The sequence below is a fragment of the Ailuropoda melanoleuca genome, chromosome 6, assembly GCF_002007445.2.
Source record: "Ailuropoda melanoleuca isolate Jingjing chromosome 6, ASM200744v2, whole genome shotgun sequence".
In the NCBI taxonomy this organism is placed as follows: domain Eukaryota; kingdom Metazoa; phylum Chordata; class Mammalia; order Carnivora; family Ursidae; genus Ailuropoda; species Ailuropoda melanoleuca.
The window spans coordinates 110,700,369-110,714,328 of NC_048223.1; the positions used below are offsets into that span (position 1 = coordinate 110,700,369).

The 13,960-nt window shown below is 38.9% G+C and overlaps 1 protein-coding gene across 4 annotated transcripts in view; it reads left to right on the forward strand.

The window, feature by feature from the left end:
- The first annotated feature begins 1,791 nt into the window (after positions 1-1,791).
- PDCD4 (programmed cell death 4) overlaps positions 1,792-13,960 on the forward strand; it is a 29,697-nt gene continuing 17,528 nt past the window's right edge. Inside the window, exons 1-3 of one of the 4 annotated variants that reach the window (XM_002913560.4) lie at positions 1,792-1,947; positions 6,179-6,285; positions 11,963-12,265. In XM_002913560.4, coding sequence (XP_002913606.1) covers positions 6,243-6,285; positions 11,963-12,265 — 346 coding nt within the window. In that variant the 5' untranslated portion in view covers positions 1,792-1,947; positions 6,179-6,242. Of the gene's footprint in view, positions 2,034-2,084; positions 2,807-2,852; positions 4,343-6,178; positions 6,286-11,962; positions 12,266-13,960 lie in introns of those variants that run through there. The other 3 variants (XM_034663277.1, XM_034663278.1, XM_019805963.2) reach the window with 3 other exon arrangements.

Below are 13,960 nucleotides of genomic sequence, written 5' to 3' on the forward strand. Positions count from 1 at the left end.
AAGTCCTAAGTGAAATAAGTCAAGCAGAGAAAGACAATTATCATATGATTTCTCTCATCTATGGAACATAATAACTAGGAGGATCGGTAGGGGAAGAAAGGGATAAAGAAAAGGGGGGTAATCAGAAGGGGGAATGAAACATGAGAGACTATGGACTATGAGAAACAAACTGAAGACTTCAGAGGGGAGGGGGTGGGGGAAGGGGATAGACTGGTGATGGGTAGTAAGGAGGGCACGTATTGCATGGTGCACTGGGTGTTATACGCAACTAATGAAGCATCAAACTTTACATCGGAATCTGGGGATGTACTGTATGGTGATTAACATAATATAATAAAATAAAATTAAAAAAAAAAAGATACAAGTCTTACCTTCAACAAGGTGACAGTTTAATGGAGAGAAGAGTTAGGATAGGGATTCAGACAACATAATGCCAGGCAGAATGTTTCAATGTCCCCAGAGGTACAAGTTGTTACTGGGAGGAATCAGAAGACAGGAAATTCAGGTCCAGTCAGGAGGCTCAAGAAGGCCTGTGCTGGAGAGCTGAGAAACAGGGACAGGATTGCACCAGGCAGAGATGGGGGATAAGAGAGGCATTTCAAGGTATGATATGATAAAGAACCCTCAGGAGGTGGGGAAGCATATGGAACAGTGAGAGGTCCAAGAGGATTCCAGCCAAGGGTGTGTGTGGAATGGGAGGTTGTGGAGACATGGCCAGAGAATCCTGAAAGTCAGAAAGGACAAAGAATCACACTGTGGGTCCTTGAAGACCTGGCTGAGGTGCTGACGCTTCAGGCAGGCAATGGGAAGCTAGTGAAGGGGGTTTTTGTTGTTGTTGTTCAGAGAAATAATACCATTAGAGATGACTGTCAGGCAGGGTGACTGGGCAGAAAGGGGTAAGTCAGGGGAGGGAGCTCCCTGGTGGGGAAAGGAGGCAGTTTGGCTGCCGAAAGATCAACAGACTGGCATTCAGGTGTTGCACATCAGACAATCGGAAAATCCGGCCAGAGATAATGATCGAATCCTTTCCTGAGAGTAGACAGTAGAAGGTTCTGGTCATTTCCTCAGGGGATAGGGAAGGAGGAAGAATGAGTGCACAAGATAAGCAAAACAGACTGCAGCCAAGAAAGAAAGACACCAACAACAGCCAAGCGGGGTACAGGTATCAATAAAGAAGTAATAGCTATGATTGAGAACCCCCGTCTTGGAGTGGGACTGTGGGAGTTTGAATCCCAGGAGCCTAACTAGTCATGATTAGCACAGAGACTTCAAAGAGTTTTGGGGTGTTTGTTTCCTCATCTGTGAAATGGGAGTGATTTCTATCTTCAAGGGATGAGAGCATTCACTGAGATAAAGTTCTTAGCGTACCCAGTAGGAGCTAAGGAGTGAGCAGGACCCACGGGAGAAGCAACTGTGGAGATTAAGGGTATTTGCCTGAGGAGCGTCAGGAAATGGACACAGGGACCCTCTGGAAGCCCAACAGTTAGCCGGGAATGCTGACTGCCCTGGGAGAGGAATGGGTGAGCGGGTCAAGGCAGCCTCAGCCTGGTCCTCACCCTAAGGCACTGCCCTTTCGCCTAAGCTTCCATCCTGCAGCGCCTCCCAACCTCCCGCCCCCAGCTTCCCTCCCGGCTCTCTCTCCGGCCAGTTCCAGGAGCCCGACGCGCATGCGCCTCCCGGCGCCCCTGCCCAGCTTTCCACGTTTCACTTCCCTCCCTTTTTCCTCCTCGTCTCCCGCTCCACCGCTACGATTGGCCAGCGGGCCTCCTCGCTTCGGCCAATAAACGCCGCTCTCTCGCCCCCGTGTTACTGGGTAGAACAAAACAAAAACAAACAGAGCGAGAGGGGGCAGAGACGCTCTGAGGCGGCGGCAGAGGCGGAGCAGCGGGGTCTGGGCGGGTGGACTGGGGACCTGGGCGAGCAGTGGCAACGGCGGCGGCCCGAGGGGTCAGTACCAGCGTGGCGGCTCGCACGCTCGGAACGACTGCGTTCTCTCCTTCAGCCGGTCTCTCCTCGGAGGCAGTCGCACGTTGGTAGGGGGAGGGGGCCTGAGGCCGTGGTCCGATCGGGGCCGGGCCGGGTGGGCGGGGGTCCGGCCTCCTCTTCCGAGCCCGGCAAGCAGGGCCGCGGCGGCCCCAATGCCGGGCTGCGGAGGGCGGGCCCCGGTTCCCTCCCGGGCCGGGGCCCCGGAGCGCGGCGGCGCGGGCCCGCCCCCCCCCGGACCCTCTCCCCGCTTAGCGGGGTGCGCGGGACGCTCGCCAGCGAGGGGCTGCTCCTCATCCTCGCGAAAGCCGAGTTTTCATTTGTACTTTGAGGGGGGGGGACGTTGGGAGGCGTGTTTCTGGGCTGACTGAAATCCTGTGAGGAAGGTTCGCGCCCTCCCCGCCCCCTTGGCCTCCCTGGCGGGCCCCGGCCCAGCGTTCCCAGACCCCGGCCCGCGCTCTGGAGCCCAGGCCCGGCTGCTCCGTCCAGGAGCCCCCGGGGCCGGCCTGGACCGGGACCCGCGGGGTCGCGACCTGCGCCCGCGGCGGGGAGGAAGGCCAGCCGCTGCGGGAGGGGTCGCTGCGAGGCGGACACGTGCTAGCCTCCCCGGCCCTGCGCGGACTTTGGGCGAAGGGTCGCTTTTTTAGTTTAAGTGAAAATCTCACAGAGAAAACAAAGACAGGAAGGGAGCCCTCTTTCTGCGAAACGCAGGCCTTTCCTGCTGCATTCGTCAATTTGGTGCTGCAGTGTACGCGAGGAGGGGTCGTGTCGTCGTGTCCCCCGCCCCTCCCCCGCCCGAGCTTCGAAAACTGTCTGCAGAAAAGTCAGTATCTCCCATCTCCCGTCCCCTCTTGAGAACTGGCTGTGTACCCAGCCAACTGTGCAGTATCTGCAATGATTAAAACGATCAAAAATGCAGCTTCGTGTGAAAAAGAAGTCACTGCCTGTTTTTACTTGTATTTTTACTGCTGAGTTTTAGAATTTTAGCATTCTTACTAATGTAAGTTTTTTTTAGAAACCACAGTATACTTTTCTAAAAGGGGAGCACTGCCGATGCGTTCTAAATTTAATTACTTGTATTTGTGCCCTTAACCTTCCTTCATTATGGATTTCTTAAATCCCTTACTATCTTAGCAGGGATCTTTGAATTCTATTTTGGTTGGTTCTTCTGTTGTAGTAACGAGAAAGGAAAAATAGTTGCTGGGAGTGCAAAAATAAATGACACTTTGATATTTTCTGTACTGCTTGCTTTTGCATCATTGTGGTTGAATACTTTTTGCTGATTTTATTTTAAGTTGCTAATTAACTGTGATTGTAGCCCTGGAATGAATACAGATAATTTTCTGGTTAACCTATGGCTTAAACTTGACTCTAGAAACTGTCAGAGTGGTTTATGAGGTATATTTCAGGAAGCAGATTTTTGGGGTGGGGGGTGGTGGGAAGGTGAGGCTTTCTCTCCTGGGGAACGTCATGGCATTTGAATACTTCAGATTATATGTTTCTGTAAAACACATTGAAGAAATGAAAACTGTTTAATGTTAGCCTTAATTTTGTCAAACTTCTATGTATATTTTTGTTATTGCAAATTACTTTTATTGTTTAGTTTTAAGGATGTGGCATTTAGAATTTTTGCTTTATGTTTTTGTTAAGTTTGGGGCAAAAATCTTATGAATTGTTAAGTAAACTAGAAAAAAGCTCCAGTACTTTGAAGAGGAAAAGCATACAATGTATCTTTATCTTTCTCTAAATTCTTAAAATGTCTGTGTTGCTATCAAGTGTGACTGAGTTCTTGATTGCATTATCATTGCCTAAAGACACAGACAAGGCTTTTTTTTTTTTCTGGTTAGGATTACTTAATAAAAACAAATATGGTAAGTTATAGATGATAGTCATACCTAATAATTTCCTTTGCCCAACTGAATGTCTTTTGTGTAATAGCTTAAAATAAATATTATTTTTAGTGTTTTGAAAGTAGTATTTAAAGATTTGATACAACAATAAGAGTCTGTGTTTTAATAAGCTTCTGTCTCTTAGCCCTAAAAAAGAATCTTCTTATGGGATATAAAAATCTTGTATTGAACTTGTGCAAGCAGTACTGGATTGAGAAGGTCTGGGTTCTCGTTCTTCCGTTGAGCAGCTGTCTCTCCTTGGACAGATCACCTACCTTCTCTGAATTTGTTTAGTTGTGTGCAAAGTGAAGTAAATAGCTCAAAGTTGTTCCGAGAGGAACATGAAATAATGCTTGTAAAATTCTCTGTGAATTATAAAAGGCTTTATAAACATCAGTTATAATAATTTCATTTCCTTTAGTAGCTAGGTTCTGCTGAAAGTATTCTCTCCAAGATTATACTTGCATCAAGTAAGAAAAAGACTTTTTACTGTAACTCTAGTTTAAAAAGCTCATATATACATAAGACATTTTCACTTTCCTATAACATGTAAGTCCTATGAAATGAAACAGATATGGCATTTTCAGACATGGAGAACAGTAATGCTTAGGTTTGTGAACTATTTTTGTTTATATATTTATATGAATCTCTATATACATATCTTTAAGGGTCATTTTTTCCCCCAAATCCAGAGTTGGTGGAAATTATGATAGTGAAAAGCTATTATATAGAATCATGTAAGTCTGTTTATTCTGAGTAGAATTAGAGTGATCTCACCATTTTCTTAACTTCTGAAGTGGTATAATTGCATCCTGGTAGCCTAAGGATTATGCCATATTAAGAAGTTTATCATTGTAGCATTAAGGTGTGTTTATTTTTGTTTTACCAAATAATACCCTTATCTGGATCAAAGGACTATAAACTTTTAAGATGTTAAAAAAGTATATATTAAGGAATTTAAAAGTTAGTTGAGGGGCGTCTGGCTGACTCAGTCTGTGTAGCATGTGACTCGATCTCCGAGTCATGAGTTTGAGCCCCACATTGGGCATAGAGTTTACTTTAAAAAAAAAAAAATCAGTTGAGTCCCAGGAGTCATCATATATTATTATCCTAAAATGACATCTAACACTAGGTTATGTTGTATGAGAAATACATGCTTTCCTGTAATTAGTTTATTAGTCATTTTCATTAATTTGTGCATTTTTATCTTGAAAGCGCACTGCTAGTGAAATGATTATAAATGATTGGGAGGGCTTATATTTAACCTATATGGCTTGAAAAGATCAGTGCTTAAGTACTGTAAAGCATTATTTTAAAAATATTTACAGAGAGATTCTAAAATCATTTGGTTACACCTTCTGGTAATAGTTTTCATGAAAATGTATTTTGATAGTCTTTCAAGTGACATTAGGTTTGTATCACTAAATTCAATATAAGGTAACTGATTTCATCAGAGCCTTCAGCATTAATAATTTTTAAGCCATGTTGAAACTGAAATCTATAATACTGAGATGCTAATGCCATTGTACTTATCATTTAAAGGCAAGGTGTTTTTGTTTTTCTTTTTAAAAGAGAATGGGGAAGGCACCTGGCTGGCTCAGTCTGTAGAGGATGCAACTCCTGATCTTAGGGTTGTAAATTTGAGCCCCATATTGGGTGTAGAGATTATTTAAATATAAAATCTTTAAAAAATTTTTTTTAAATTAAAAAAGGAGTGGGTTTTCAGATTATGAAAATAATACTCTCATTGTAGAAAACACCATTTACAAAAATTTTTCCCAATCTCAAAGTCTTACAACTGTAATTATGGATACCTAGTGATGAAATGGCAGACCTATCTGCCTTCAGATATGTTGTAGTGTGAAAAATTAACACACTCATGTGATACGCTTGATTAAAACTGTTGCTTGCATTTTGTAGTAGTTCTTACAATTCATTGGTAGTGAACTATCCAATATTATGTACATCAGATTAATTATGAGGCCTGGTAGTCCTAAGAAATTTGGGTTATGTATATACTGCTTTAATTTGAAGTAAACATGTATAGCAAATACATCTTTTACTTCCAAGTTAAAGGGGTGCTTTGGCACATTCAGAAATATGGGTGTTTTTTTGGGACACAGATACACTTGTCAGGAAAATTGAAACCAAATGTTAATAGTGGTAAACTATTTTTCAAAGTAAAGAGAGCTCTTTTTTGAAAATGAAGTTATGTGCTGATTTTTTTTTTTACAGTGTGATTAAGTAAATTCAGTTTACATTAATTATGTCAGTTTGGAAGATACTGAAACTTTTTTCTTTTTAAGGAAATAGATCCCAAGAGAAGACTTCCATTAGTAATTTAATCAGTGCAAGTGACATTAAGGAACTATGGATGTAGAAAATGAGCAAATACTGAATGTGAACACTGCAGGTAAGTAAGAATATTTTGAACCTCAACTGTATTGTGAGCATGTTTGAGGTCCTACAAAATTTTATGAAAATATAGTATTAAAACCATCTTTACTTTAAAAGCCATCTTATTCATGCTACAAGAAAATGAGTTATATTATTTTTAAAATCGAGTTTGTGATTCTTTTTTTTTTTTTTTTTTAATATTTATTTGAGAGAGAAGGGAAGAGAGAACAAGCTGGAGGGAGGGGCAGAGGGAGAGGGAGAAGCAGACTCCCTTGCTGTACAGGGAGCCCGATGTAGGGCTCCTGGGATCATGACCTGAGTCGAAGGCAGACGCGTAACTAATTGAGCCACCCCAGTGCCCCTGTGATTCTTATTTTTATAGAAATTCTTCACATGGGGGCGCCTGGGTGGCACAGCGGTTAAGCGTCTGCCTTCAGCTCAGGGCGTGATCCCGGCGTTATGGGATCGAGCCACATCAGGCTCCTCCACTGTGAGCCTGCTTCTTCCTCTCCCACTCCCCCTGCTTGTGTTCCCTCTCTCGCTGGCTGTCTCTATCTCTGTCAAATAAATAAATAAAATCTTTAAAAAAAAAAAGAAATTCTTCACATGTCCTTATTTTTCTGCCTGTCGTTTCACATTTGATACATTCTTAGTCTCCACTATAATAAACTGTATGGTGCAGAATGGAGAGGAATAGTGAACCTGTTCATTAATATTTTCAAATGAGCTAGTGATTTCTAAATTATAAACTATTATTGGTATCTTTGATCTCTTTCCTAATTAATAATTTATATATTGTATATTATTATATTACCTATGGTATTTTTCTTGATTTTCTATGATGCTCCAATAGCACATTATCATAAAAATGGTTTTGTGGGGGCGCTTGGGTGGCTCAGCCATTAGGCAGCTCTCTCTTTTTTTTTTTAAAGATTTTATTTGTTTATTCGACAGCGATAGAGACAGCCAGCGAGAGAGGGAACACAAGCAGGGGGAGTGGGAGAGGAAGAAGCAGGCTCAAAGCAGAGGAGCCTGATGTGGACGCTGGGATCACGCCCTGAGCCGAAGGCTGACGCTTAACTGCTGTACCACCCAGGCGCCCCAGGCGTCTGTCTTCTGCTCAGATCATGATCCCAGGGTTCTTAGATGGAGCCCTGCATCAGGCTCCCTGATCCACGGGAAGCCTGCTTCTCCCTCTCACACTCCCCCTGCTTGTGTTCCCTCTCTTGCTGTCTCTCTCTGTCAAAAAATAAATAAAATCTTTAAAAAAAAAAGTGGTTTTGTGGAATAGAGGTTTAAATGTTGAGTGACTTCAGAAAACTTAAAATGTATTTATAACTACAGAATAATCTTAATTAGGATTTTGAAATATTCTGAATGGTGAGAGCTTTTCCTATTGGTATATTGTAGATAATTCTTTGCTTTATAATTTTATTAGTTTTGAAAAGACCACTTTCTTGTAATTTAAATATATTTATCATACTTCATTTTTTAATATTAATAGTAGTTTTGTTTTTTCAATGACTAATTCATTGTGTACAAATTATATAGTTTTCTTTGATCTGAACAGATGCTTTGAAGTTGAAACCTCTTTGCCATTTTGTATTTATAAACCTGATTTAAAGTATGCTAGAAAATTATAGTTGAAAAAAATTATTGCAATAATTAATGATTATTTTGGTGCTGCTATATACAGTAGCTATGTGAATACTTGTTTTTAGGGTTATAAATAGGCATGATATCCCTGCTTCATTGAAGTGGGGATGGTAAGAATGTATTTTAAGAATGTATTTCACATGTAGATAATTGCTGCTTTTCTGCACTGCCCAGTACGATAGCTACTAGCCACATGTGGCTATTGAGCACTTGAAATGTGACTTGCCTGAATTGAGATGTGCTGGAGGTACAAACACATCCCAGATTTTGAGACTTAGTATGAATAAAATACCGCAGTAACTTTTTATTTGATTCTATGTTCAAAGTCTATAACAGATCTAGTAGAGTAAATCAGATATATTAAAATTAATTTCACCTGTTTCTTTTTAATGTAGATACTAGGAAATTTAAAATTACATATTTGGCCTGCATTATATTTCTGTGAGACAGCAAAACTCTAAGTTTTATATTGTTTTCTGTCTATAACAAGTTGCTAGTTCTTTTAACCCTGTTCTTGGTGCCTCTGGCCAGAACTGCCTTAATATAAAGGACTTGTAGTTCTTCAATACTTGGATGAGCCTAAGACAGACCTTCGCTACAAATTCTTCCTGTAGCAAATATTTCAAGTCAGACTAGTGTATTAATTTCAACTTCTACTTTGACCAGCTCTGTTAGTTTGGGGAAGTAGGTTGTTTGCTCTGACCTTCAGTTTTCTCATGTATAAAACTGGGGTACAAATGCCCTCTCTATAGGTTTATTGTTAGGATTAAATGAGATTATAGTGTATATGTGTCATGCCCATAGCACATGTTTTGTATGTAACAAATGAAAATGTGCTAATAATTAGTTAATTCTAATTATGCCAATCAGTGGACCCATTAATTGAAAATTTGACAGTTTGCTACTGTGATACTGTAAGTTAGATTGGTTGCTATGAGATGCTAGAGAACTTAGAAGGGGAATTAGTACAGAGTGGAAAACAATTTTGAGGTCACCACATTATGTACTCAGGTTTTTTATCTTTTGTACTTTGGTTTTCTTAAAGTCAGATCAATAGCGGTTGTGGAACCCTAAAACCTGGGTAAATATGGGGCACCTAGATGATTCAGCCGGTTAAGTGGCTAACTTGATTTCAGCTCAGGTCATGATCTCAGGGTCCTGGGATTGAGCTCTGCATTGGGCTCCGTACTAGTGGGGAGTCTGCTTGAGGATTTCTCTCTTTTCATCCCACATCCCCTGCTCGAGTGTATACTTTGTCTTTCTCTCTCTCTCAAATAAAACCCAAGAAACAAAAAACTAGGTAAACATGAATAGCAAAATAAAAAGAGTAATTGATAGAAACATGGGTTAAAAATTATAAGATCTAATAGATAAAATATACCTAGATATGTTCTGCTGCAGTCATACAAACATTCTTGAAAGGATATTAAAATAGTTGGAACTCAGTTGTGGGAAGTATGTTGAAATTGAATATGTCAGTACTCCAAGGGACAGTTTAAAGTATTTTATTGTATTTTGAAGTCCTTTATCTTCTCGCTGAGTTTAGTGGTTTTCTGTAAGTATAGAATAAAGAAAGCAGTATGTTACAGGTAGATGTTTAATGTTTTCTTCAACTGCCTGCTCTTACTTGAAATTCCATCTAACTTGTCTGATTCTGGTCTTTTTTTCTCCTTCCTCTTACTCTTCTGCTTTTCTCTCTTTATAATCACTCCCTTGTCCTGTCTCTTTGGCTGTCAATACTCTGCTATATTCTAGCTCTGTGTTTTCTACAGTTAAAATCATCTGAGATTTAAATGTGGATTTGAATCCTGGCCACAATCCTTTTTAGATATGTAACTTTTCTATGAAACATCTTCTATCTGTAAATTGAGGATAAACAGCTTCATTATAGAGCTTCGTGAAGATTATAGAGCATGTATGTAAAGTGCCTAGCATCGAACCTGGGATCTAGTAGTAACAACGATGATGGTAATGACGAAAGAAGTTGCGCTACTGCTGTGACTACTACTGCTACTAGTAGTTGTAGTAGTTTAGTTATGATGATGGTTGTGATGATGTCTCAAACTCACCCTCTAACTCTGACTTCTTGTCTTAGTCTAAAAATTTTTTTAAGACTACATTTCATGCTTCTTTATTCTGTTTAAAAGCTCTTTATTTTTTCTTTGACTGTTGCTTTCTTATTTACCTCAAAGTTATCACCCTTGATCTTTTCAGTTAGTTAGTGACTGAATTATTGTAACATTTTCTTAGTTGGTCTTCCATTTTATACTTTATTTTCTTCCTCATATATTCTGTATTTCTCTGCTAAACTAATCCCCCCATCACTACCTATAATATCAAATCTAAGCTCTTGACTGTTTGAATGTGGGAGTGGTCAGCAATTACTCTGATGATATAAGCAGGGACAAGATCATGAAGGATCTTAAGTTACAAGGTATTGAGTTTAAAGTTTATTTTGACCCAGTGGGAATACCTTCAGTGGTTTTCAGTGGGGACATGTTTTAGAAAATCAGTTTTCATGAAGTTTGGAGAATGGTTTGAAGATTGAAGGCACAGAGACTATTTAGGAATCTAATGATGTAATTGAACTCCTTACTGTTATGTTTGTTTTTTGATTACCACAATGTCTGTTCTTAACTTTTGTACTTTTTGTCAAGAATTATAAAGATTTCAACACATCTGTTTTTTGTAGGTTGATTTAAGAAATTTTCTGTTTCAACATTTTATCTTAAAACATGTTAAAGCCTATACACATAGACTTTACACAGTCTAATTACATTTAGGAAATGTAAAACCATTTGAGAAATTTAACTCTAACTTGAGTTAGCCATAATGAACAAAACTCTGGCCCATGGGTAACTAATTCAGTAGTTTACCAACTTAGAAAGTTTTCAGAGCAAAGCCAACTGTCTCCATGCCATTGATCTCCACGGACATTTGAGTTGATAGTATGAAGGATACTCTGTTAGGTGCTGAGGGTACAGGGAAGTACAGGTAAAGGCATGGTTCCTCTTTTGAGGCTTACGACTTATTTAGAAAAGCAAGACTGCTGCATAAATTAGAAATAACAGAGTGGTTTCCGTGATGTGGTAAAGGAATGGTGTGTGGGCATTAGTGTTATTGTGGCTAGAATTGTTAGGGAAGTTTTTATGGAGGAAATAAAACTTGAGTGTATCCTAAAGGATTTTGCTAAGTGAAAAGAGCAGTAGGGATGACATTCTAAATGGGACCATTGGAAACTCCAAATATGTTGCTGTCTTTCAGGGAATAACGTATAAATCGTACATAGCCTGGAAGATTGTCAGAAGATAATAAGTAAAATAAGTGAAGTTTGGATAGGTGAATTAAAACTTCGATAGCAAGCTTTATCTTTTTTTTTTTCCCCAAGCTTTACCTTTGAAAGCAATGAATCCTCAGCAGTTCAGCTCAGTAATCATATGTGATCATTTATTTGCCAAATACCTTTCAGGCTCTTTGGATTAGTAATATTTCCTAAGTGTCTGTAATTAATCATGAGTTGTCTGGCAAGTTGTTTAAACACTCAAAGCCTTAGTTTCCTTATCTGTATTAATCGTCTTGTATATAATAAATAGCTCTCAAACTTGTGGGTAAACGACAAAACATCCAGCACAGTGCCTGATAAATAATAGTAGGCATTCTGTAAATATTAGTTTACCTCTTCTCTCAAGATTCTTAGTATTTTCTTACTATCTCCAATTGCTTAACACTCTTAGCTCACAAAAGCCTAAAGGTTTTATCTGTGGTTGTATATTAACATAGATTTTATTTTCTAAACATATGAGATAACATGCTTTCATTAAACTTCGCTCATCAAAATTCACTTAGTTTACTTTCTATGATAATGTGAAAAGTAATCTTGTTTAGTTGTCATTTATTACATCAAATCATATAAAATTGCCCATATATAACTGTTTCTGACCTAAAAAATAGTAATTTCATGTGATTAAACCTAATATAACTTGTGACGATAACCGGTGGATTATGTAGAATTTCCTTTCTTCATTTTTCTCTTTAAGATCCTGATAATTTAAGTGACTCTCTTTTTTCTGGTGATGAAGAAAATGCTGGGACTGAAGAAATAAAAAATGAGATAAATGGAAATTGGATTTCAGCATCCTCCATTAATGAAGCTAGAATTAATGCCAAGGCAAAAAGGCGCCTGAGGAAAAATTCATCCCGGGACTCTGGCAGAGGTGATTCAGTCAGTGATAATGGAAGCGAAGCCCTTAGAAGTGGAGTAACTGTACCAACCAGTCCAAAGGGAAGGTTGCTAGATAGGCGATCCAGATCTGGGAAAGGAAGGGGACTACCAAAGAAAGGTGGGTATATTCCATGTCCAAAGAAACAAATAGAAAACAGTATGACCTGATAAACTATGGTTTCCTTGTTCTAGGAATCTGAGAAATTTAAACAATGATAATGTAAGATTTTATGATTTATGTATGTTTTTTTACAAAGTAATAGTCTGAGGACCATCCCACTTTTTTTTTAAGTTGAGCTTTTTTTCTGGAGGAGATTGTTTTCTTGAGCAGAACTTTATTATTTTCAGCAAAATACACACAAATTTTTTGTATAGTTATGAATTGTGCATGTATTCTCTAGCTTTACTTGAAAGTAGGGTTAGAAATGCATCGTACCTAGGGGACCTGGCTGGCTCAGTCAGTGGAGTATGTCACTCCTGATCTTGGGGTTATGAGTTTGAGCCCCACATGGCAGGTAGAGATTATTTAATAAGTAAAAGTTTAAAACAATTCATCATACCTATTATCTAATGAATGTAATTATGTCCTTTGTTAAGAATATAGAAGTCTAAATTGGATTGGTAATAAGTGGATCAGAATTTTAATGATTCCGTAAATCTGGTTCCTCCTTCCTTCCTTCCTCCTTCCCTCCCTCCCTCCCTCCCTCCTGCTTGTCTTTCTTTCTTTCTTTCTTTCTTCCTTTCTTTCTTTCTTTCTTTCTTTCTTTTTCCTCGTTTGTTCATTCAATTTAATTTATTAAAAGATTTAATTTTTTAAGTAATCTCTATATGTAACATGGGGCTCGAGATCAACCCTGAGATCAAGAGGTGCATGCTCTACCAAGTGAGCCAGTGAGGCCCCCCCCACCTTCTCTTTAGTTCTCTTTTGGATAGTGTAGTGAAATAATCTTTTTTTTTTTTTTTAAGATTTTATTTATTTATTTTGAGAGAGAGAGAGAATGAGTAGGGGGAGGGGCAGATGGAGAGAGAGAATCCCCCAGCAGACTCCCCACTCAGTGAGGAGCCACATGTGGCCGCCATCCCAGGACGCCAGGATTATGACCTGAGCCGAAGGCAGACACTTAACTGAGACACCCAGGAATGATCTGTTTTTTTCACTGCTATGTCCAGTGCTTGGAGTAGTGACTTAGTTGTAGATACTTAAGTATTTGTTGGTGAGGGGTGTTAGCTTTGGTCTGTGGTAGGATTTTGATATAATTTGGAGATTTCTCAGCTTCTGAATGGTGTGAACTTCAATTTATAGCCAGGATCCTTATAAAATGTTTTTGTGATTGGTCAAAAACTGTTACTCTTGTTGAATGGCTCTACAGCCATTGGTTAGATCAAAATGAATCCTAATATTCAGATTCTATTTTGCTCTAGTCTTGGTATAAAATACAAGCTCAAGAAAAATTCGTGATACTGAAAAGTTCCTTAAAAATAATGTAATCTATTAAGCGTTGTAAAAATATTTCAATAAGTTTATGTAGAAAAACCACTTTGAAAATTGGAATTGTTAAACTTCAACTGGTCAGTTTGTAAATAGAAGTACAGCGAAATAATGTTCGGTGCAGTTAATGCTTAAATAGCTTAGTTATTAACATATTGCCAGTTGTCAAGTATAGTTTAATGTGTATTATTATATTTAAAGAGTATTTGACTTTGAAACACTACAGTGGAAACTGTGCTTCTTTGTTAAGTAATTTCTCCCTTACTGAGTTTCCTATGCCACATCTTTTTTTTTTTTTTTTTTAAAGATTTTATTTATTTATTT